This window comes from Motacilla alba, chromosome 17 (genome assembly GCF_015832195.1).
Source record: "Motacilla alba alba isolate MOTALB_02 chromosome 17, Motacilla_alba_V1.0_pri, whole genome shotgun sequence".
Lineage (NCBI taxonomy): Eukaryota > Metazoa > Chordata > Aves > Passeriformes > Motacillidae > Motacilla > Motacilla alba.
Window position 1 is genome coordinate 1,835,614 of NC_052032.1, and position 23,992 is coordinate 1,859,605.

The following is a 23,992-nucleotide window of genomic DNA, read 5'->3' on the forward strand; positions in this document are numbered from 1 at the left end:
GTGAATTTCCGCTTCTTTTTATGTACCCAGGTGTCTGCCCTGAGGGCTGACACTTCGGTGTGGTTGTTCAGTAGCTCTTTGGGGAGGATGTGACCCCTGGGTTTGGAGGGAGCAGCCACAGACCATTAAAGGGAGAGAGAGTTTTGAAGGGAGTTTCTGGAAATGCTGGAAAGGTGCTGGCCCAAATCCCCTTGTGCTGGTGGGACCTCAAGGGGCTTGGGGCCATTGGTTGGTGCTGCATTTCAATAAACAGCTTCTTCATCTCAGTGTTAAAATCTGATGCTTTAGGCTCGGAGGAGCCTTTGTAGGTCCCTTATCAACCTGATGACTTAAAGCTGAGGTAATTTCAAAGTTCCCTTGGGGTGCTCTGGGCTTTGAAAATTGCCAGTGTTGGAAATGGCATCCCTGACCCTGTCCCGGAGCTGTTCTGTGCCCATGAAGAACTTTTTCCTTGTGCCTGGTGGGCCCTTGCCTTGCCTCCTGTGCTTTTGCCTCTTGGTGTGTCACTGCCCCTCTGAGCTGAGCCACTGTGCCCCTGGCAGAGCCACCCACCCTGCAGCCCTGGCCTTGCTGGGCAGGGCTGCCCCTGCTCACAGCTTGGGTATTTGGGCAAACTCAAATACATTTTAGGCTGAAAATACCAGATCCCTCAGTTTAGGCACCAAGGGCAGGAGTCAAAGAAACATTTTGATCTTCTCAGACCTAAGCTTGAGGGAAATTAGGCACCTTAACAGGTAAGAACACATATTCAACAGATGGCCCAGGAATCTGTGAGTGCCCCACCCCTGGAAGTGTCCCCAAGGCCAGGTTGGATTGGGCTTGGAGCAATCTGGGATAGTGGAACAAGATGATCTTCAGGGTCCCTTCCAGCCCAAACCAGTCTGGGATTCTGGGACATTTAATCAATTCCATATTCTTGAAAGAGGAAAGGTCTGGCCAGAAAGAGAAGCTGCTGCTGCTCCGTCAGCAATGCAGTCAGTACTGCAGGAGTTCTGAAACATCCACACCATCCCAGGGAGATTTACAGGCAGAAGGCCCTGGGCCAGGCTCAGCCAGTGAAGTGTTGCAAACTTTACACCTCTCAACTTTACACTGGGTTTCACCAGGTGCCCTCACCTTCCTCATGATCTTCCTCCCGTAGAACATCACTTTGTCCCTCTTGCGAAACCTGTACTGAGGCACGTGGGGCTGAAGTTGTTCTGAAACAGAAGCATCACATCAGAAACCACCTGCAGCAGCTGGGAGCACACCTGAGCACAGCTTGGGGACTTTGCAGCCTCCAGAACAGCTCCTGTGGGCAGGGGGTGGAATTTAAACCACCCTGGGATCCCTCATTCCCCAGCTCTGGCCAAGCCAGACCCAGGCACGGCTGCCTTGAGGCTCCACCTCAGCCCCAGAGGAGAGAAAGGGCTCTCTAAACAGACTGAAGGGTTGGTCATTTTCATCTCCTCTAGGAAACTTCTCATTCAATCATTTCTCCTTCCTGGGACAGTGAAATCACAGTAGGGTTGAATTCATCTGCAGAATTCACAACTGGCCCTGGGGCTGACGCTGCTCACACAGCAAAGAAATAAAACCTCCAGGTCCTGCCTGTGACAGTTCTGGGCTCACACCTGGGGAAGGGAACCAGCACAAGTTCTCCATCCCTTCAAGCTGTTGTCCTGCAAGAACCACACCTCTGCAGCAAACAACTGCCACAGAAAATTACAAAAAGAATCAAAACCTATGGAAAAACTGATTTTAAAACTTATATGGTTATCAAGTACTTACTTGACTGTCTCACTCTTCTGTACACGACAAACACAACAACTGCTATAAGCAACAGTGCAACTGCAGCTCCAATTGCAATTCCAGTCAGCTGGGAGGGGAATTTAGGGAGAAAGAAGTCAATAATTTTCAACTTCAGAAGTTACTTCATACTTCTTGAAGGGCTGAAGAACACTCAGCTCAGTGAGATGTCTAAAAGCCAAGCATGTTCATATTTAATTTTTAATTCAAATACCACATTGGCAAGAAGTTTAAACTGCACCAGTGACCAGTCCTATGATCACATGGAAAACATTCCATGTTTTTCTTCCCAAGGATGTGTGAGCTGATCAACTCAATGTACAGGGGGTGTATGAGGGCATGGAGGGACAGGACAAGGGGGAATGGTCTTAAGATGAAGGAGGGCAGGGTTAGATGGGATATTGGGGAGGAATTTTTCCCTGGCAGGGTGGGCAGACCCTGGCACAGGTGCCCAGAGCAGCTGGGGCTGCCCCTGGATCCCTGGCAGTGTCCCAGGCCAGGCTGGACAGGGCTTGGAGCAGCCTGGGACAGTGGGAGGTGTCCCTGCCCATGGCAGGGGTGGAACAAGGTGATTTTTATGGTCCCTTTCAGCCCAAACCATGCCTGGGCTGTTCAGCAAACAGGAGCTCCTGTTCTGGGCCTGCCTGCAGCTGGGCAGGGAGAAACCCAGCAAGGCAGCGTGGCCGTGTGGTGTTGGGACTGGGAACAACCTTCACCCTGCAGGACCCAGCAGTGAATCCTCAAACAGCCAGGGCAGTGGGGAGCAGGCAGAGGAGGGGTGGCTGAGCTCCCAGTGCAGGCCAGGGACCCCTGAGCCTCAATGTCCCTGCTGGCCTGGGGGGCGCGGGCAGCCAGGGTCTGCAGAGCCCTGGGGGGGATGTGAGCATGGAGCTGTGTTTGTGAACATGGAGCTGTGTTTGTGAACATGGAGCTGTGTTTGAACATGGAGCCGTGTTTGTGAACATGGAGCTGTGTTTGTGAGCATGGAGCCGTGTTTGTGAGCATGGAGCTGTGTTTGAACATGGAGCCGTGTTTGTGAGCATGGAGCTGTGTTTGTGAGCATGGAGCTGTGTGTGTGAACATGGAGCCGTGTTTGTGAACATGGAGCCATGTTTGTGAACATGGAGCCGTGTTTGAACATGGAGCTGTGTTTGTGAACATGGAGCTGTGTTTGTGAGCATGGAGCCGTGTTTGTGAGCATGGAGCTGTGTTTGAACATGGAGCTGTGTTTGAACATGGAGCTGTGTTTGTGAACATGGAGCTGTGTTTGAACATGGAGCTGTGTTTGAACATGGAGCTGTGTTTGTGAACATGGAGCTGTGTTTGTGAACATGGAGCTGTGTTTGAACATGGAGCCGTGTTTGAACATGGAGCTGTGTTTGTGAGCATGGAGCTGTGTTTGTGAACATGGAGCCGTGTTTGTGAACATGGAGCTGTGTTTGAACATGGAGCCGTGTTTGAACATGGAGCTGTGTTTGTGAGCATGGAGCTGTGTTAGTGAGCATGGAGCCGTGTTTGAACATGGAGCCGTGTGTGTGAGCATGGAGCCGTGTTTGTGAGCATGGAGCCGTGTTTGAACATGGAGCCGTGTTTGTGAACATGGAGCCGTGTTTGAACATGGAGCTGTGTTTGTGAACATGGAGCCGTGATTGTGAGCATGGAGCTGTGTTTGTGAACATGGAGCTGTGTGTGTGAACATGGAGCCGTGATTGTGAGCATGGAGCTGTGTTTGTGAACATGGAGCCGTGTGTGTGAGCATGGAGCCGTGTTTGAACATGGAGCTGTGTTTGTGACCATGGAGCTGTGTGTGTGAACATGGAGCTGTGTTTGAACATGGAGCCGTGTTTGTGAACATGGAGCCGTGTGTGTGAGCACGGAGCTGTGTTTGTGAACATGGAGCTGTGTTTGTGAACATGGAGCCGTGTGTGTGAGCATGGAGCTGTGTTTGGGAACATGGAGCCGTGTTTGAACATGGAGCCGTGTTTGTGAGCATGGAGCTGTGTTTGTGAGCATGGAGCTGTGTTTGTGAGCATGGAGCCATGTGTGTGAGCATGGAGCTGTGTTTGTGAACATGGAGCTGTGTTTGTGAACATGGAGCCGTGTTTGTGAACATGGAGCTGTGTTTGTGAGCATGGAGCTGTGTTTGAACATGGAGCTGTGTTTGTGAACATGGAGCTGTGTTTGAACATGGAGCCGTGTTTGTGAGCATGGAGCTGTGTTTGTGAGCATGGAGCCATGTGTGTGAACATGGAGCTGTGTTTGTGAGCATGGAGCTGTGTTTGAACATGGAGCCGTGTTTGTGAGCATGGAGCTGTGTTTGTGAGCATGGAGCTGTGTTTGTGAGCATGGAGCTGTGTGTGTGAACATGGAGCTGTGTTTGTGAACATGGAGCCGTGTTTGTGAACATGGAGCTGTGTTTGTGAACATGGAGCCGTGTTTGTGAACATGGAGCTGTGTTTGTGAACATGGAGCTGTGTTTGTGAGCATGGAGCTATGTTTGAACATGGAGCCGTGTGTGTGAACATGGAGCCATGTTTGTGAACATGGAGCTGTGTGTGTGAACATGGAGCTGTGTGTGTGAGCATGGAGCCGTGTTTCTGCTGGGGCCACTCCCAGGGAGCACCTGGCACTGCTGGGTCCAGGGCAGGGAGCTCTCAGGAAACCTGACAAACCCCATAAAATTCCTGTGCTCCTCCAAAGGATCCAGGTGGGGAAGGAAAGTGTCCAGGAGAAGCTGAGGGGTTTTGTGCTGCAGGTGGAACCTGTTGAGGGCTGACATCACAGAGGCTCCCCTGGTGATTGCACTGAGCTGTGTCTCCTTCCCCCCCTCCCCACCACCAGCTGTAACATCATCATGGCAGGCTCCAGGGGAAACAGCATCTTCCCCCGAAACCCCTACCACATCCCTGGGTGAGTTCATCCAAAACATCCATCTCCAATGCACATGGCTCTGCTCGGGGTCAGGGAGTGTTTATGACTCAGGATATTTTGGGTTTTTTTAAAGACACTATTCAATATTCCATGTAACTGTGCTCTGAAGGAGACAGAGCTCCAGGGGACACAGCACCTTACAGAGGGGTAGAGCTACAGACCATGCCCCAACACATGGACAGCAAAGCCAAAATGGTTCTTTTCCCCCCTTTTCCCCCATTTCTTTTAAGCTTCCAAATGCCAGTGGAGCTCCTGTGCAGGGCTTGGCTTCCAAACTGCCTTAATATTTTCATCAGGGATTTTTGGAAGTCTCTTTTGACTAAGGGGTTGTAGAGATGTGACACCCTCTGGTCACTGGGCTGGAGCCCTGTCCTGCTGCTGGGTCAGAGACTGGGAAGTCTTGTCATCTACTCCAAAAGTAGCTGGATTTCTTCCCAAACCTCTTTGTGACACTCTCCTCTAAAGGCTTGGAAGGAAGAAAGCCTGGAATGAGGCAGTGAGTTACAGGGGAGAAGGTAAGATATGAATGGGAGGAATTTGGGATTTGCTGTGAATTAAGACTTTGTGTGTGGGGTCCTGTGGTGAGGCCTGGGCTGGGATGTGCAAAGGGGGTGGGAAGGGCTGGGTGGCCCCCAGGGGAAAAGCAGCTGCTGTGGGAGTGAAATCCCTGGGATTGGCCCAGGCTGAGGTGAGCCCTGGCACAGGGAATGCCAGCCCGGTCTGTGTGCAGGGCAGGTCTGGGGAGGCAGATCCCCAAGGGGAGGCAGATCCCAGGCACAGGGAGAGAGAGGGTGGAGCACATTTCCTTAGGGCTGCTCCTGCGGTGGTGACCGAACCAGCCCTTCCCCTCAGAGTGACAGGCAGGATTTTCCATTACTGATGTCTCTACCTTCCCACTTACATAAGCTCTGAGCCTGGGGGTTTTTACTCATTTTTGCATTGCTGTGGCTGTCTGATGTGACATTCCCTGTGTGCCATCCATGCTGTGCTGGCAGCGGCTTGGGGCAGACGAAGGACAGCAAGGAGGGAGTTGTGGCTGGAATTGCAGCCCCAAAAGCTTCAACAGCTTTCCTTGCTCACCCCTGCCTGCCTGCAGCTCCCTCAGGAGCAGCTCCAAGCCCCGGGCTGGACACAGCAGCTGGGGCTGCTCCTCTCCGGAGCTGCTTTGGTCTCTGCAGGGAGGAGGAGGCAAACTCTGCTGCTGCTCCTGTTGGTGCTGTGCAGGCTCGGGGCAGCTCCTGAGCCCCCGTGGGTGCTGAGGGTGAAGAGGAGCTGCCTGAAGGGCATCACCAGCAGAGCCCTGCCCTGGGGTGTCCCAGGAGGAGGGTTTGTGTCCAGATGTCCCCGGGTGTCCCATGCGCTGCACTCACCTGTGCCAGTGACCCTGCAAACAGCCCGAGAGCACCAGAGCACGTTGCTGCTGTCATCAGGCCAGGCAGCGGCCACGGCAGGAGCTTGGAAAGCCACCACAGTGCTCAAGGGGACTGGGAAGCCTAAGCCCAGCGCGTGGGATGGCTTGGGAAGGGCTGGGTGGGCAGAGAAGGGGTCAGTCCATGAATCCTGGGCACAGCCTGGCTCTGCAGAGCTGGGAAGGGTTTGGAGACAAGAGAGGATGGGCCCAGGGCCAAGGCTCTGCTGGCGACCAGGGAGGCAGAGCAGGTTTGGTGGCAGCCTGGGAGTGGTGATGGAGGAGATAGGGCTGAGCAAGGGAGGGTGAGACGGGCTCAGCCTCGGGCCAGAGGGGTTTCACTGCTCACCAGCCTGAGCCCCAAACAGGGCTCCCCAAAAGGGGGTCCTTCATCAACCCCCAGCACGGGGGCACAAACAGCCCTGCTGGGGCTGATCCCTTGCCCAGGTTTTACCAGCAGCATTTGTGACTCCCCCTGTGGCAGACTGGCTCAGGTGACCTCGTGTTGAATGGCAGGGGAACAGAGCCCTTTCTCAGCCCAGCCATTACTTTGTCCATGATCAAAATCCCTCCAGCCATCCTGTAATTATCTGGGCTGTGTCATTTGTGCCCTTGCTCGGTTTATCATCCGTGTTGCAAGACTCATTGAGAATCCCTGGGGATGAGGCACCGAGCTGCTCCAGGAGGAATCCTGCATGCAGACTGGGGAAACCTGCCAAGAGTAAATGCACGGCTCTGCTGGCTGCTGTTTAAAGTATTTGGAAGGGAAAGGACTTACTCATCATCTTATGATCCTCACGCATCATCTGGCTTTATCCCCGGATCCACGCTGGGCTCATTGATGGAATATTTCTGTCCATTGCAGCTGGCTGCTCTACCTTTCTTCAGTGCTGGAATAACATCACCATTAGGAAATCTGAGACTGGAACAGCTCGAGTTTCTGATGGTGTCTCGGAGCAGAGCCAGAGCTCCAGCACCTGCCCTGCCCTTGGCCACCAACAAGTCACAGTGCCCATCCCAGGGACTGGGCAGAGGAGAGATCCCAAATAAACAGAGCTGTGTTTGTTCCTGGGACCGACCACCTTCCCTGTGCCCCCTGTGCCAGGCAGTGCCTGGGTGGGCTCATCAGCCTGGGCCCAGCCCTCGCTGTGAGCAGAGAGAGGAGGGTGCAAGAGAGGAATTCCTGTGATTTTTGAGTTGCAATACTGGACAAGAGACACGGGGATTTTCTCAGTTACGGTGTGTCAGAGCAGAGAGGCACTGCAAAGTTTAAACTGGGGCACGTTGAACTGGAAATGGTATTTTAACTGGGGGATTGTGGATGTTGGTGCTGCCGAAGCCCAGGATGTGCTGGGAGTTTTCACATCCACAGGTGCTGCTCCCCCACCTCACCCGTGTTTCTCCATGAACCAAGGGCCTGTGTCTGTACATGCCTGAGAATCGATGAGCCAGTTTTTGTGCTGCCAGAGGAGAACATGCATGTGGAACACAGACACTCCCTCCTGGCTCCTGTGTGACCACACGTGTGTGTGGTCTCGGTTCTCCCCCCGTGCTGCTCCCCCTGGGCTCATCCCATCCTTCCCCTTCCCCAGGCTCCTGGCCAGGGCCTGTCCAGGGTGCAGACACTCTGCAGCAGATCTGCACTGCCAGAGGGCAGGGCTGGATGGGATATTGGGAAGAAGTTCTTCCCTGGGAGGGTGGGCAGACCCTGGCACAGAAAAGCTATGGCTGCCCCTGGATCCCTGGCAGTGCCCAAGGCCAGGCTGGACAGGGCTTGGAGCAGCCTGGGACAGTGGAAGGTGTCCCTGCCATGGCAGGGGTGGGACTGGATGGGCTTTAAGGCCCCTTCCAGCCCAAACCAGTCTGAGATTCCATGATTACCCCACCATCTCCCACTGCCATCTCGCTGATGGCTCCTTTCTGGTTTCCTCCTCAGCTATGGGGGCTACGTTCCTCAATTCACCTTCACCTTTGGGGACACCTATGGCAGAACCACCCACAATCTGCTGACAGATCCCAACGTCAGGAAGAGCCCTCGCTCCCTGCTGGCACCACTGGACAACAAAGAAAACCTCCTCGAGTACCATTACCACATCGACCATCCAGGTGAGCAAATGGACCCTGCTAATGAGCACAGTGTTAATTACCAGTAGTGGGGTCTGTGCCCACCTGTCCTTGGTAGGCTGCTGGATGAAAGGGGTTATTTTCCTTGGAGCAATCACAGCTCTGGTGCAGGAGCTCTGACAGCTGGAGAGCAGCAGAGTGAGGTGCTGCAGCTCTTGGCCTCAGCTGATGGGGATGAGGATTCTGGTGTTGTGCAGAGGAGAGTTTCAGTTCCCAGCTTATCTTCAGTTAGATGAAGATAAGTGATTTTATGCCATATCATTAACTCACTCCCCAGTTCTTCCAGAATCCATGCTGTGGTTTAACCCTGGCTGGCAACTAAACCCCATGCAGCTGGCTCACAAATCCAAACCATGGCCTGTATTAGCTTCTCTAAAGAAAATTACCTCTATCCCAGTCAAACCCAGCACAATTCCACAGGCTAAAATCCATCTTTCAGGGGAAGGTCTGTCTCCTACCTCAGATTCTTTTCTGGTTCACCTGCCTGCTGCACAGCTTGCTCTGCTCTAGCTCTGACAGCCTGGCCTTGATTCTGCTTCTTGCTGCTCCTCCTCAGCTCAGCAGAAGGGCTCTTGTGTTTTCCTTTTCCTTCTTTCCCCTTTTCCCCTCTTTTCCCTCTTTCCCCTCTTTTCCCTTTCCACTTTGCTAACAGACCCCATCTCCTCCACCAAGCACAGACAGGCTCATGTGGATTCCCAACACTGGGAATTTGCAGGAATTTCCTACCAAGTCCCAGCCCTTTGTGCAGAGTGCCTGGTCCCTGCTGAGCAGCCCAAAGCAGGCACAGCAGGGCTGCCCGGCTCAGCCCCTGGGGGATGTGCCATCCTTTGGGGACATTTGCCACGTCCCATCCTGTTGTGGCTGTTGTGGGTGCCCTGGACAGAGGGAGTGAGTTTCCTCTGGGCTGAACACAGGGATAATGTGCCCCTCTGGGGTCTGGGTCTTTATTTCCCTGGGGATGGCCACACCCAAGTGTTGCTCTCATTTCTCACTGGGAATTTGAGCCGTGCAGCTTCTTGCAAACTTGTGGCCTCTCTGCTGCTCCTGGCCCTGTTTTCCAGGATCCAGGCCTCCACTACACAGGTGGTGTTTACAGGCTTCATTCCTGGAGATTTGAATTTGCATTTCCTTGGTCTGAAATACAGCTTGGACAGACCCAACTAACCAGTTGACTGAGGTGCTCTCTCATTATTTTGAGAGAGCCAATGCTGGCTGGTTGCCAATGCTGGTGCTCATGTTTGCTGCTCATTATGAGGTCCTGAAGAACCAGCCCTGGCTGTGCTGATAAGGTCACCCCCAGCTCCTGCTGCCCTGCTGGCCCTGTGCAATGCCTTAATCCCTGCCCAGGCGCTGCCTGGTGTCCTCCTGGGTGTTTTGTTTGGTGGTGATCAAAGAGCTCATGGCAGTGTGGGGCCTGTGGCTGCCTTTAGCAAACTCGGTCTCAAGATTTTTTTCTCAAAGTCTGGCTTTGATAAAGTCTCATTGATGGGCACCAAGTACTTTGATAGTTTCTATCAGTTGAATCCCATTTGTTTTCTTGCTGGAAGTGCAATCAGGCTCTGCTGTTGGGGATCTCTTCCTTCTGCTGACCAGGGAATGGCTGGGGCTGGGCCAGGGCAGCTCAGGCTGGAGCTCAGGGCAAGGTTCTTCCCCCAGAGGGTGCTGGCACTGCCCAGGCTCCCCAGGGAATGGGCACGGCCCCGAGGCTGCCAGAGCTCCAGGAGCCTTTGGCCAGCGCTGCCAGGGATGCCCAGGGTGGGGTTGCTGGGGGGTCTGGGCAGGGCAGGGGCTGGGCTGGGTGATCCTGGTGGGTCCCTTCCAGCTCAGGATATTCTGTGATTCCGTGAGATCAGCCAGGGATGTGCTGAATTATCCACCATCCATGCTGCAACTGGTTGTGGCACAGGCCAATCGTGCAGGCAGCCACTCCCCAGGAACCTGACCTGAAAATGTGGATATTTCCTCAGATCAGAAGCACTGTGCTCTCCTGGCTTTTCATTTCGTGCTTCACTGTGCAGCCTTTCACTTTGAAAGGCTGAACTTTGAATCAGTCAGTTTGCAAACCAGTTTGAACTTTGAATCAATCAGTTTGCAAACCCCAGGGTTGTAAATAGGAGCTCACACGGATTTCTCAAGTACAGAACACCATAAGTTTCCTTTTCCTTTGGTGTGTGGGAGAAAAACAGTAGATTCAACATTCTTATTAATAATGAAGTAAAAAATAAACCTGATTTAAAATTTGTACATTGGATTGAAAAATCATTTTAATCAAGGATTTTTCTTTATTTTATTGCCAGCCTGGATACTTGATAATTCAGTTGCATAGAGCATATTATATATATTTCACAAATATATACATAAGTATATATATTCTGTTGTATACAGAATATATACACATTATTATGTAATTATGGGCAGATTGCACACCTAAATGCCCACCAGAAATTTATAGTCATGCAGAAAAGGGCAGATTTTGCTGATTTCTGCAGATTTGCAGAAATCATGGAATCATTCAGCTTGGAAAAAGCTCTGAGACTGAGTCCAGCATTAATCCAGCACTGCAGATGAACGGGCTGTCTGCAGATGGAGCCTCTGCTGGAAGACAGCTCCTCATTCCAGGCTCAGCCCTGGGATACAGATGTGCTCCCAGGGGGAGCTCAGAGGAAGGCTGTAATGAGCTGGGGAAAAATGGCCTGTGAGCACAAAAAGGGAAGGAATTTGGTTTGTTTTAAAAAGACAAGGCTGACAGAGTTACAGTTTTCCAAGAAGGAAAATGTGGCTGTGGAGTGGATTCTCCTCAGGAACTGCAGAGGAGGGGGAAAATGGGTTTCAGTGCTGGCACAGAGAAAGTGCCTGAGCCAGGGGGTCACACAGGGCTGGGGCACCTGGGGAGGAGCCACCTCAGGGAGGATTTTTAAGGGGAAATCAGACTAAAGTTACCCAGCTCAGCTGTCCCTGCAGAATCTCAAATGACAGGGCTCTGTCCCTCGTTCACAGTGGTGATATTTAGCATTTCCTGGATGTAAGATAATTTTTTTCCAGCCAATGTGACAGCAGATCCTTTCCTCCATGAGCAGCGATGGTGCCAGAGCAAGAATTCCTTGGAGGGGGCTCTGTTTGGGGTGGGAGTTAAGGATTGAGGGTTTTTTCCCTCTTTACTACTTTTTAACTTGGCTGGTGATATTTGACCGTTTCAGCGACAGCTGGAATAAATGTTATTTACCTGGGGTTTGTGCTGGTTTTCTGGGCAGGCTGGTTCACTGATGGGGCTGCTGACACAGCCATGGGATGCGCATGGAGTGGATCTGTGTGGTCTCTTCCAGCTCGAGCTACTCTGGTTCTACACCCTACACCATCCACCTCCAGGCTCCTTCCCGTGGCACGGGGATAACGGGAACGCCTCATCCTCTGCCCTAACTCGGTGTCTGTCCCTCAGGATACGTCACCTACCAGCCCATGGCCAGCCCTCCTGAGATGCCCCTGGGGCCGCAGCCCGTGCCCACGGTGCTGGAGGAGCCGACGCTGACCCCCCTGGAGCCGCGGTGCCCCCCGGCCGTGCCCGGCGCCCAGCAGGGCTGGCAGCCCCCGGGGCTCGCCCTGCACCCCGCGGCCCAGGAGCAGCTGGACAGGGAGCTGGCCATGGCACCCCTGGCCCGGCTGCTGGGCCAAGGGGCTGGAAGGTGCCAGTGTAACTGTGCCCGGAGCCCGGCGGTGAGTGGGCCTGGAGGGGCTGGGGGTGAGGAGGGGATTCCACACGGGTGGGAGTGGCTGTTGGAGTAAGCCCTTTTCTGACCCAAACATGGGGCACTGAGAGGTGTTTTAAAAACGTTTATTCTATTTTCAGTCTTATGTGAAGGGTGAGACAATACAGATGTTATGATGCATGGCATCACAATCAGAAGCTTTAAAGGCATTTACAGCATAGTGTGGATAAAGCTGAAAAGCCAAAAACCACTTATAGTGTATTGTAATTAAGAAATAGCTAGCTTCTAACTGTAATAGCATAAATTATGACATCTGTATTGTCTCACCCTTCACATAAGACTGAAAATAGAATAAACGTTTTTAAAACACCTCTCAGTTGCCCCATGTTTGGGTCAGAAAAGGGCTTACTCCAACAAATGACAAGGGAACAAAGTTAGGAGTTTGTGTAGAGAAAGATCAGACACACAAATGTTTCCAGCAGCAGCAAATCTACTCCATCTTCAGGAAATGGTTTTGATCCCTAATTACACTTCCCAACAAAAAAGGCTTAATTTCTCCTTTGGGTGGGTTTGGCTTCAATCCGTCCCTAAAGTTGTGTTATGCTGTGCTGGGCAGCCAGGCCTGTGCTTCCTTAGGGTGTCCTTGGAGCCCTGATGCTGCCTTCCTCCTCCTCCCAAAACCAGAGCAGTCCCAGCACCTTCGGCTGGGTTTCTGACCCTGTATCTGCCCCCACCGGAATTTCCCACCATCATCACCTCTCCTCTGAACACCAGTACTGGGATTTGCCTGTTGAGCTGGGGGCTGTTGAGCACAGCACAGCCAAATATCCCTCCAGACCAACATATTTCATGGTGTTCTTTTTGTTTGGTTGGTTTTTCTGGTTTTGTTTTGGTTTTTTTTTGTTTGGTTTGGTTTTTTGTGGTTTTGTTTTTTTTTTTTTGGTGGTTTTTTTTTTTTTTTTTTTTTGGTTTTTTTTTTTGGTTTTTTTTTTTTTTTTTTTTTTTAAATAAAACATTCATTTTCTCCGGAGCCAGCAGCAGCCTCTGTCACGTTCCTGCAGCCATGGCTGTGCAAATCCTCTGCAGGCAGAGATTAGAGGTTTGACGCATGGAGTTAAAAGCTGGCTTGGATGTAAATCCCAAGAAGGGGCATTCCTGCTCCTTGCCCTCAGAAAGAGATTTGCACAGGAGCTCAGTGCCCAAAGCTCCCCTTGTTCTCCACAGGGATTTTGCAAACCCCTTCCAGGTCTGCCACTCGCTCATCTCATCATTTGGCTTTCCCAGAAATCGCTGGGGCAGCTCTTTGAGTGAAGCTGGGAGGAACTGGAAGTGGCAGCTGCCATTCCCAGCCCTGGCGGTGATTTAAGCAGTGCGGCCGAGGCAAGAAGTGGTTTTACTGGCGTTTGATTTTATTTCTCTTTTTGTTTGAAGCAGCTAGAAACCGGAGGTGTGGCCCTGCCAGGAGGGGTTGCAACAGCAGATTACACACTGCCAGTGCTGCCTGTCCCAAATGCCATCCGACAGAAAGCCACTTTAGGTAAAGCACAGCCGGGGCACCTGCAGCACCAGGCCACCTCTGAGGAAATGATGGGACCCTTCTCCCCATGGGGAAACCTCAGTGGCATTGCCCAGTGCCTCCAGCTTGTTTGGGATGGAAAATATCCCTGCTGCTCTCCCTGCAAGGGCGTTTCTTTGGGATGCTGTCACCCTTTGGGATGCTGTCACCCTTTGGGACGCTGTCACTCTGTGCCCGTGGCAGTGGAAGGGATTCAGGAACCACCTCAGTCCCCGGCAGCTGTGGGGCCGAGCTGCAGAGGGTGAGGAGAGCTGCTCCTTGGGCTCTGCCCCACCCTGCCAGGGTGGTTGTTCATCTCCTAGAAATCAGATGTTTTCCTGAACCACCAAATCCACACGCAGGGGAGCATGGCACCACCATAAAGGTGTAAACTGTGTCCTACAAGGGGTGTTCTTCATCTTCCCCCTTGCTCTGGGAGAACATTCCTGTGCAGCAGGAGAGCTATGATGGGTGATGGGCTGATCCCCCTCAAGGATCCAACTGCAGCAGGGATCCTTCACCCTGCACTGCACCACAGGATCACAGGGATCACAATATTCCAGTTAAAATGAGAGTGTCCAGGCTTTAGGGTGCAGAAGACAAATTTCCCTCTCTAAAACATTCCTTTGGAAAGAGGGAGTTTGGGCTGCTTTTAGGTTCTACCTCACTACGTTTTGTGTAGTTTTAGACTTTATAAAGTTTCTCTTGTGGGAATTTGTTGGATGGGCAGAGAGGATGAGGAAAAAAAGGTTGGACATCCCGTTGTTAGCCCCTGAATGTGTATTAAATTGGGAGAAAACACGAAAGAGCTGTAGATGTAAAAAAAAAAAAAAAAAAAAAAAAAAAAGACTAAGTAAATGAAATGGTTCTTCCATTCCACATTCAGACCAACAAACATCAGTTCAGGCCTTTGTGTTCTCCTTGGGAATCATAAGGCAAAAAACCTCTGTCAGAGAAGATACCTCACATATAAGAGTTAATTTTACAATTTAAACAGATTCATTTTTCCTTCCTATACTTTAAGGTTTTACATTCTTCCCAGGCTCCTCTACTCTCAGAGTGGTTGATCTTTAAATGATCTCTGTATGTTCTCAAGCAGAAAATGTTCTCTTTTGCCTCCACCCAAAGGGTACACTGGATACATCCCCTGCTCCCTGGACAATGTTGGCATGACCTACCTCTTGTCTGTGAAGAAAGCCATGAAGGAATTTGACCGTCGCCAGGTAGATTATAGATCATTGAAATGAGAATGTGCATAATGCTGATGCTGGATTTTCAGGACTAGGATTAGAACTGGGGTACAAGTACAAGCAAAATCAAACACAGTTAGTTAACACTGAAAAAAACCACCGGCAATTAAATTCTGTAACTTGTTTCCTTGGGACATTAAGGGATGGTAAATGAGTTCATAAAAGGATTAAGGAAATATATTGAGGGCTGGGTCAAGAGTGGCTGTTAAAAATGTTGCTCTGGGTGCAGAAATACAGGATGCAACTATCTGCACTTCCCTTATAGACTACATCTCCTCTGTCTGGTTGGCAGTGCTGGTGACTTCCTGTGATATAGCATTTATTTGGTTGTAAGGCTTTTTCCTTTCCTAACATAATTTGTCTTGAAGGGATCTCGACCTTCTTTCTCCTCCTATTGGGAAGGATGCAGAAATATGCCTCCTGAAAAACTTGTCCCCGTGCTGTAAGAGCTCCCATACAATGACACATAATCCTCGGGCACGGAAAGCGAGATCCCTCCCGCAGCAGCTGATCGTTTGAATTCAGAGCTACACGTCCCTCCCTGCCCCCAGCATGGAGTGAGATCCTTGGATGCAGCGAGATCCTTGGATGCAGCGAGATCTCTGGGGTGCAGTGTGACTCCCGGGGTGCAGTGTGACTCCCGGGGTGCAGAGGGATCCCCGGGGTGCAGAGGGATCTCTGGGCTGCAGCAGCCTCGCTGGTCCAGCGGATCAGAGCATTAAACCCAGGCTGAGACACCCGAGCCCTCGCTGCTCCCCGGGACACGGCCGTGCCTCCATCCCCGAGCACATGGGGCTGATGTAGGAGAGGCGGCCCAGGCTGAGGGTCCCCAGCTCGGAAATCAGCTGGGCAGAGCTGAGGCAGCGGGGAGAGAGCAGGGCAGCGCCGTGCTTCGGATGAGATGCATTTCCCGGCGCTGGCTGCCGTCTCCTTCCCTGCTGCCGTGATTAGGAATTGAAATGGAGCCAACGGAACAAAACCCGGGCTTTTATCCCTGAATGCGCTGTTTGCCAAGCCTGCCTGCCCCGGTGCCCTCGGCCCCGCCTGCCGTGCCGCGGGTCAGCCGGGGCGGTGTCCGTCCGTGCGCGGTTCAGCGCTCCGGGCTGCCGGGGCTCGGCAGCAGCGAGGAGCCGACGCGCCGAACGGAGAATCACACCGCAGTTCTAGCTAAGATGGCTTCTGACTTCGAGCCACTAATCTGCTGCCCTAAATCTTTGTTGTCCTCGGTTACAGATGTGCCGTGGATCACTGCTCGCTGCCTGCAGCAGGCACAGCAAAAACGCCCTCGAGGAGCCGCAGCCTGGGCTCCATCCCAGCACAAAGGCTCGGTGGCTGCGCGGTGCGCTGGGCTCCGTGACCCACATCCCCTCTCCGCATCCCACGCACAGCTCCAGGGACACCTTTAGGGGTTCTGACAGAGCTGTGACACCCATCCTGCTGCCCAGCCCCTCACCTGTGTCCAGCCTCAGAGGCAGGAGATGATTTGCACTCTTCCTTCAGTTAATGCTCCCTAAGCCTTCCTGTTCCTCCTGGCCTGGGAATTCCAGGCTATTCTCGTTGGTGGGACTCATGGAAACACAAAGGGGGTCAAGCCCAAACACAGCCACAGCACAGGAACACCACCAGCTCCAGGGACAGCAGAGCAGGAGCTTTGGGACTTGGGGATGATCCCCAAGGGAATAAATCTCTGCAGCCTGGTCTGCAGGGATCCCAAGGGCAGAACCTGGGCCACGCTCTGGGCATGGGGGACGAGCGGGCAGGGACTGCTGCCAGCACCTGCCAGGAGAAAAATTTATGGAGTGGAAAAAGGGACAATGCAACGTAGCTCTCAATTAGAAGAAAGCAGGACTGGAAGGAGAATTGCTTCATGTTGGCTTAAATATTTTATATAATGCAGAGTCAAAGCACATGACTTTGGTAAAAATAGTGTGTTTTAAAATAAACTGTTCCATGTTGTTGTGGGTCTTTTTTGTTTTGTTTTCCAGCTTTTGGAGAGAAATCCACCTTATACGTTGGGCACGAGATTCCCCCTGACACACTGGCCGGACACCAAAATTTACAGCCGTGCTGGGCTCATACCTAACTACATGGGCTTTGTACCACGTAAGTTCATCGGCTGAGCGAAAACGAAAGTCACTGATGCTGATCACTGGGTTAAGGAGTGCTGCTGCCGGCTGGAGCGGCACAGCAGCGAGCAATCTCTGAGGTGTTCCACATGGGCAGTAGGTTTTTTCTGGTCTGTGCTGAGGTGCCGGAGCTCTGCCATGCCCTGGCTGCAGGAGAGCCCAGTATTCCCACTGCCGGCCTCTCCCAGGCTTCGCATTTCCAGCCACCATCCCCCGCCCAGGCTCAGTGACATCCCACCTGTCACATGTCAGGAGAGGGATTTGTTCTAAAAAGCTTGAAGTCTGATAAAAAGGAAAAGGTGGATGGTGTGAAGGGGTTGAGGAAGCACAAAAAGTGTAAGGAAATTGTATCTGCCATCAGGACAGGTCCCTGCCTGAGCCCTGTGTTGGGCTGCCTAAAAGGAGAGGTCTGGAGGAATTTTGTGTGTAAGGGAAGGTGTGCCCGTGCACCTGAAAGCGTTCATGTACCAGGCTAAAAAATCTCAACACATCAGCAACTAATGCTTTGCTGTGTTTGGTCACAGCTCAGTAATGTGGGTGGGGAATCATGGAGCTCAGCTGGGAAGAACTGGACTCACTGCTCATCCTTGCTGCAGTGCAGAGGGGAAAAATGGGAGAAGATATGAAATATGGCAGGATTGAAAGCAAAGAGTGGGAAAACACCTCTCTCCTGGCAGGGCTGGGCTGCGGCTGATGGGGAAGTTGAGCCCGGAGAAGAGAATGTTGAGTGCAGGTCTGACACCGGGCCCTGCTCTGCAGACATTCCCACTTCCCTGCCTCTGGAGCCACCAGTCAGCACAGTTTTAACTGCTCCAACCAGTCCGGCTCTGGGTGGAGAAAATTAATTAAGGCAGAAAACCTTTAAACAAAAGCAGTTATAATTTAGAACACTGAACAGAATTCTTTTAGCAGGGAAGGATCCTGCTCGCTCCTGTCCAGCTCCTCGGTTGACAGCTTTGACACCAAACATACGAATTGGCTCAATTGTAAAGCCCTGCTGTTAATACAGGGTTTTCACGAGACACCTGTCAGGCGCTCAGCTCACCCCAACAGAGGCTGCATCAACACCTGATTATCAAAAGCTCTTCTGTGATTTCTGAAATCACTGCAGGAGGCTTGTGTGCACGGGACAGCTTTGGTGTCACTTGTGACAGTGTGCCCAGCACCCTTGGGCCAGGCCAGGCTCCCTGCTGGCGTTGCAATGCTGAGGAGCTGCAGTGGAGCAGCGCGGCTGCTGCAGGAACACCCTGTGCTGGGTGGCAGCGCTGTGGCACCATTTTGTGCCCAGGCAGCTCAAAGCTCCTGTGACCCCTGCTCAGCTCCTGCCAGGCCAGGCTGCAGCAGGGCACAGGCAGCTACCTAAATTTAGATACAGCTTGGAGTTAAATCCACCCTCCCTGCTAAATGTGCCCCCCTCCAGCAGTACCTGATTGTAAGAGAACACCAGGGAGTGTCTTCAATCCCACAGCACACTGCCACCGTGCCAGTGACACAGCAGGCGGCACCTGGCTGAGGGCAGGACAGAGGGGTGGGTACCAGGGACAGGGTGGCAGTGCTCGTGCCAAGCCCATCGTTTTCCTGTTTTTGTGTTCCAGACCTGCAGGACACCTGCGGGCTCACTTACGGGGACGGCACGCGGGAATCGTACCGCTGGGAACAGAGGAGACGGGGACTTGCACTGTGAAAACTGCTTTAATGGCGCCTGTACAGCATTGGGAGTGACTCGGAAACAGCAATAATAACACAACACAACAGAATTTTTGAATGAGAGAGTTCATACAACTTTAAACAAAATTTACAGGTGTTCAACTGCATAGCTTTACTCTGCCTCCTCCTCGGCCTCCTCCTCGAACTCTCCCTCCTCCTCAGCTGTGGCATCCTGGTACTGCTGGTACTCAGACACCAGGTCGTTCATGTTGCTCTCAGCCTCTGTGAACTCCATCTCATCCATGCCCTCGCCCGTGTACCAGTGCAGGAAGGCCTTTCTGCGGAACATCGCAGTGAACTGCTCAGAAATGCGTTTGAACAGCTCCTGGATGGCCGTGCTGTTGCCAATGAAGGTGGCAGACATTTTGAGGCCGCGAGGTGGAATGTCACAGACTGCCGTCTTAACGTTATTAGGGATCCATTCAACAAAATAGCTGCTATTTTTGTTCTGAACATTTAGCATTTGCTCATCCACCTCTTTCATGGACATGCGGCCCCTAAAGACGGCGGCCACGGTCAGATAGCGGCCGTGACGAGGGTCACACGCCGCCATCATGTTCTTGGCATCAAACATCTGCTGGGTGAGCTCTGGCACGGTTAGAGCCCGGTACTGCTGGCTCCCACGGCTCGTGAGCGGGGCAAAACCAGGCATGAAAAAGTGCAGACGTGGGAAGGGAACCATGTTCACTGCCAGCTTCCGCAGGTCAGCGTTGAGCTGGCCCGGGAACCGCAGGCAGGTGGTGACACCGCTCATGGTGGCTGACACGAGGTGGTTCAGATCACCGTAGGTGGGGGTCGTTAACTTCAGTGTTCTGAAGCAAATGTCGTACAGCGCCTCGTTATCGATACAGTACGTCTCGTCCGTGTTCTCCACCAGCTGGTGCACCGACAGCGTGGCGTTGTAGGGCTCTACTACAGTATCTGACACTTTAGGGGAGGGCACCACACTGAAAGTATTCATAATTCGGTCTGGGTACTCCTCACGGATTTTGCTGATGAGAAGGGTACCCATGCCAGAGCCTGTGCCACCACCCAGGGAGTGAGTAAGCTGAAAGCCCTGGAGACAATCACAGCTTTCTGCCTCCTTCCTTACAACATCTAGCACAGAATCGACTAATTCAGCACCTTCCGTATAATGGCCCTTTGCCCAGTTGTTTCCTGCTCCGCTCTGACCTGGAAAAGAGCCATTTTCGAATTAGATTACGGTCACTGCTTCCTGCTTATTGCTCGCAAGCAAAGCATAAGAGCATCAGGCTCCATGAAAGCTTTCATCTTATCGAGCGCAGGGCTGTGGTTTCACACAGGCACCTCTGCAGAGGCTCGCCAGACACAGGCAAACATTAATTATCAATGATACAACAGCCACTCCATTTCTCCCAGTGGCACGCACAGAGGTGGTAATGAAGAACCAAAAAGCAACGACCTCTGGTGCCACCTCGGAGCTGCTCCCAGCCGCAATCCCGGTATTCCACGCCAGGATTAGCCCCGTTCGGGCCGGTCCCTCGGAGCATGTGCGGCGGGGCAGCCCCGCAGTGCCCTGCCCGCCCCACCCCGCGGTTCCTCCCGCCCCCGCGCACTCACCGAACACGAAGTTGTCTGGCCTGAATATCTGCCCGAAAGGCCCGGAGCGCACCGAGTCCATGGTGCCGGGCTCCAAGTCCACCAGCACGGCGCGGGGCACGTACTTGCCGCCTGCAACACAGGGAGAGCCATGACTACCGCGCCGGGGGGGCCGGGGGGAGCACGGGAGGGCGGGTCCGGGCCCTACCTGTGGCCTCGTTGTAGTAGACATTGATGCGCTCCAGCTGCAGGTCGCTGTCACCGTGGTAGGTGCCCGTGGGGTCGATACCATGTTCGTCGCTGATCACCTCCCAGAACTGCCGAAGAGAAGCGCGTCAGCGGCGGCCACGCTGGACCAGGCGCGCTCCCCTCCCGCCCCCGCGCCCTCTTTCCCCGCCCGGACCTTGGCTCCGATCTGGTTCCCGCACTGCCCGGCCTGCAGGTGCACAATCTCCCTCATGATGGCGGCAGCTCCAAGCGCTCTCCACAACCCTAGGTTTTCCCCAACCGACTCTGGCTGCGTGAGGCAACCGCCAGCCCTTATATAGCAGCGGAATGCGCGCGCAGCCTTCTTCTCCCCGCCCAGGCGGCCACTCGCAGCAACGATTGGATGCTCATAGCGAGGCTCTACAAGTAAGAGAATCTAATTGGCTGCGCCGCCGTCACTCAAGCCGACGGGCTCCTACTCGCCCCGCCCTCCTGTCTGTTGGCTTTACAGTTAGGCAACCGGGAGCCGCGAGTGCCCGCCTCAGCTCGCTGACGGCGTTTCCGATTGGCTCAATTGAATGATTGATGTCGATGCCGATTGGCTGCCGGCCGTGGGGGATGAGCTAACGCCGTTTGATTGGCGGAGAACGAAGTGCCCTGGTAACCGTCGCAGTGACTCCGCAGCGGGCTCAGGGCGGTGGCCGCCGCAGCCGCCCATTCACAGACCCGAGTGCGCGCTTTGCGCAGCGGAGGCGCGGCTCCTCCTCACTGCGGGACAGGGCGGGTTCCCCGCGGGTCCCTCGCGCTTCCCCCCCGCCCCCTCGCCTCCGCTCCTCCAGGCGGGTCTCCCTCCTTCCTTCCCCGCCCGTCCCCCCGTCCCGCTCCAGCCGGCGCCGCAGCGCCGCGGCGGGTGGGGGAAGGACCCCGCGTGCGCACGCGCGGGCTGCAGCGACATTCCAGCACTTTCTGGCGCGCGGCCCCGGCCCGAGGGTGGCGGGGCCGCGCGCGGCCGTTGTCATGGCGACAGCGCCCGCGCGCGGGTGGCGGGAAGGGGCTGGGGCTGGGGCGGGCGGTGTGAGGGCACTGTGAGGCCTTGGGAGGCTGAGAGGGGCTCCGAGGGCTCAGGGAGCCTGGCTCCTGTGAGGGCTTGCGGGACCCTAAAGGCTCAGGGGGTCTGGCGGCTGCGAGAAGACTGTGGGGGCTCGAGGACATGTGAGGGCTTGAGGGTGCCATAAGGGCTGGGAGGGCTGTGAGGGAAGTGTGAGGGCTTGAGGGGCTGTGCGGGCATGGGGAGCTGTGAGAGGGCTGTGAGGGCAGAGGGGAATCCTGGCAGCTGTGAGGGGAGTGTGGAGGTTCAGAGGGTCCAGCTGCTGTGAGAGGTTAGGGCTGCTCTGTGCCTTGCAATGGCAGCTCTGTAGAGGCCCCCATGATGTGAGGGGAAGGCCCAGTGCGGGCCTCCTGCCTGTGAGGGGATCTGAGGTGGACGTTGCTTAGTTACCAAGGCTTCCTCACATGGGCACCTGCATCCTGGGCTGTGTGTGGGTGCTGCAGCCCAGTCATGAGCCAGCCAGGCACCCCGTGCTGGATAAATACCATCCTCACCTTTCCTTGTCCCTTATTCTACCTCCCAGCTTTGTGAGCACATTCTTGCCCAGACACTGCGTCCATTGGTCACAGTTTTATTAAGCATATTAGATTATTGTTTCAGTAGAATCTTTTTATGGTTGTATGTATTCATTGTGATGCCAGCTTGGTCTACAAGTCCCAGCATCTCTTCTTGTTTCACACTGGAACAAAAACTTGAAAGAGGCTCCTAATGGAGCTCCCAAGGCAGGGAGTCTCATCCTGCTGCCTTGCCGTGGGGTGGGCTGAGGCAAACGCAGCCATGACCTCAATTCTGCTGACACAGGCCAGCTCTGTGTGACACACAAACGGCTGGTACACATCCTGGAATCTGTGCCTGGATAACAATAATCCGATCCTGTGCCTGGGTCAGGTGAGGAGGAGGTGGCAGGACATAGAACCCTGTGAACGCTTTGGCTGGAGGCTGAATGGCCTCTGGTAGTCGGCTTAATACAAAGATTATGATGGTGGATATTTCTGGCGTATAAACAACATATTCCTGCAGAGGTGCTGGAAGGAGTCCAGGAACACTTGGAGCAGCCCCAGGGCATCAGGAGTGACTGAGAGGGTCCTGGGAAAGGCCCGTGTCTGCTTCTGAGGTGTCTGGGGAGACACACACAGCTCATCCCTCACATCCACAGCCAGAATGCAGGAGGTTCATGCAGCTCCCTTTGCCTCAGATAGCTGAGTAATGCAGAGCCATTAGGGTCCAGATTTATCCTGCTAATTACAGGCATTGATTAAATAGTGTTCACACTGGAATCAGTGGAAGGGAATGGCTCAGCCCACTCCAGCTCGGAGCAGTCCTCTGACATCACCTTTCTGTTCTCTGTGATGGTGTTTGAGGCGAGCAATTCCAAAAACTGCAGCATCATTTAGGTACTAAAGGCAGCCAGGATGAATCTGGATAAGACTTGCTCAAGGTTTCACACAAGGCTGTGCTAATCAGTCAAGACAGCTTTTCCTGCAGGATGTGATGCCATCTCTTCAGTGATGTACGAATAAAGAATCCTGGCTTCTTTCTGATTAAAACCAGGGAATGCAGAGCATGCTGCCTGTGTGCTGCTGTCTGGGGAGGTACATTCAGCGTCAATTCTCTTCAGGTGTGCTCAGCACAGCGTTCAGAGGCACGTGTGCTCGGGAAACCCTGGGAAACCTGCCCTGGGATGGAGTGGGGGAGCCACTGCAGGGCTTGGGGGAGGTTTTCTGGTACATGTGCTGCTGGATTTAATGCAGGTACAGGTTTGGGGTTTTTTCAGCCAGGGCCAGAAAGCAAAGGCCTGTGCATTAGTGCCATCCATGTCCTCACTGTGTGAGCAATCCAAGCCTTTGTGCTTCCCACAGCCTCTACTCCAGCCTGCACTGCCTTTCATGTTTGGGAAGCTGCTCTGTAATGTGTGGAGTGAGCAATTGTTGCCACCCCCAGCATTCCCAGAGGGAGTGTGAGAGTGGAAATGCTCTGCTTCGCTAAGGCTCCCGTACCTGTCTGCAGAACCCAGTGGAGCAGGGCTAGGACCCTCTGGAGCAGCTCAACTTTGCTCTCTGAGCTTCTAGAGGTTTCCCCAGGAGATTCAGCTACCTGAATGTCTAAGGAGGAGGCATTTCAAATTATTTGTGCAACATTAATTTTTGCTAATTCTAGCCCAATCAGTGAATATTTCTGTTCTTAGCTCCCTGCACATCCACAGGAAAGGACAATTCTATCTTAAATATTTATACATTTTTTAAATTGAAGTAAAATGCCAGCCAGTACTTTTCTCTGAGAAGGAGCACAGTCAGGAATCTCCATGGAGAGCTGCTGGAGCTGCCGACCATGTCAGCCCTGGTATTTCTAACACTGTGGCAGGCCAGCATTAATTAGCGTGTGCCAGGAGGTGAGCTGGCAAGTGCCGGGGCAGGTCTGTGCCAGGACCCTGGCTCACATGGAACATTCCTCCCAGGGTGAACCTCTGCATGGAATACTGAGTGTGAGGCAAATTCTGGGACAAAAAGCTGCACGTTCCATGGTC

At 53.4% G+C, this 23,992-nt stretch overlaps 2 protein-coding genes across 2 annotated transcripts; one reads left to right on the forward strand and one right to left on the reverse strand.

Moving 5' to 3' along the window:
• The first annotated feature begins 4,642 nt into the window (after nt 1-4,642).
• Nucleotides 4,643-18,710, forward strand: FAM166A (family with sequence similarity 166 member A). Its single transcript, XM_038156712.1, has 6 exons — nt 4,643-4,698; nt 8,064-8,233; nt 11,688-11,987; nt 14,639-14,733; nt 16,746-16,863; nt 18,482-18,710. Exons 1-6 carry the CDS (start codon nt 4,643-4,645, stop codon nt 18,568-18,570), a joined length of 828 nt encoding a protein of 275 aa, XP_038012640.1. The 3' UTR covers nt 18,571-18,710.
• TUBB4B (tubulin beta 4B class IVb) lies at nt 18,560-20,704 on the reverse strand. The gene is made up of 4 exons (XM_038156404.1): nt 20,557-20,704; nt 20,362-20,470; nt 20,175-20,285; nt 18,560-19,766 (listed from the first exon to the last, which is right to left on the reverse strand). Exons 1-4 carry the CDS (start codon nt 20,611-20,613, stop codon nt 18,706-18,708), a joined length of 1,338 nt encoding a protein of 445 aa, XP_038012332.1. The 5' UTR covers nt 20,614-20,704; the 3' UTR covers nt 18,560-18,705.
• Between the last annotated feature and the right edge of the window lie 3,288 nt (nt 20,705-23,992).

Bases quoted from the DNA above. Each gene is read 5' to 3' on its own strand.
- FAM166A (XM_038156712.1), top strand. From the start codon at position 4,643: ATGGCAGGCTCCAGGGGAAACAGCATCTTCCCCCGAAACCCCTACCAC. The intron at 8,234-11,687 runs GTGAGCAAATGG...TCTGTCCCTCAG, and splicing joins TTACCACATCGACCATCCAG to GATACGTCACCTACCAGCCC. The intron at 16,864-18,481 runs GTAAGTTCATCG...TTTGTGTTCCAG, and splicing joins CTACATGGGCTTTGTACCAC to ACCTGCAGGACACCTGCGGG.
- TUBB4B (XM_038156404.1), bottom strand. From the start codon at position 20,613: ATGAGGGAGATTGTGCACCTGCAGGCCGGGCAGTGCGGGAACCAGATC. The intron at 20,286-20,361 runs GTAGGGCCCGGA...CCTGTGTTGCAG, and splicing joins CTACTACAACGAGGCCACAG to GCGGCAAGTACGTGCCCCGC. The intron at 19,767-20,174 runs GTGAGTGCGCGG...GCTCTTTTCCAG, and splicing joins GCCAGACAACTTCGTGTTCG to GTCAGAGCGGAGCAGGAAAC.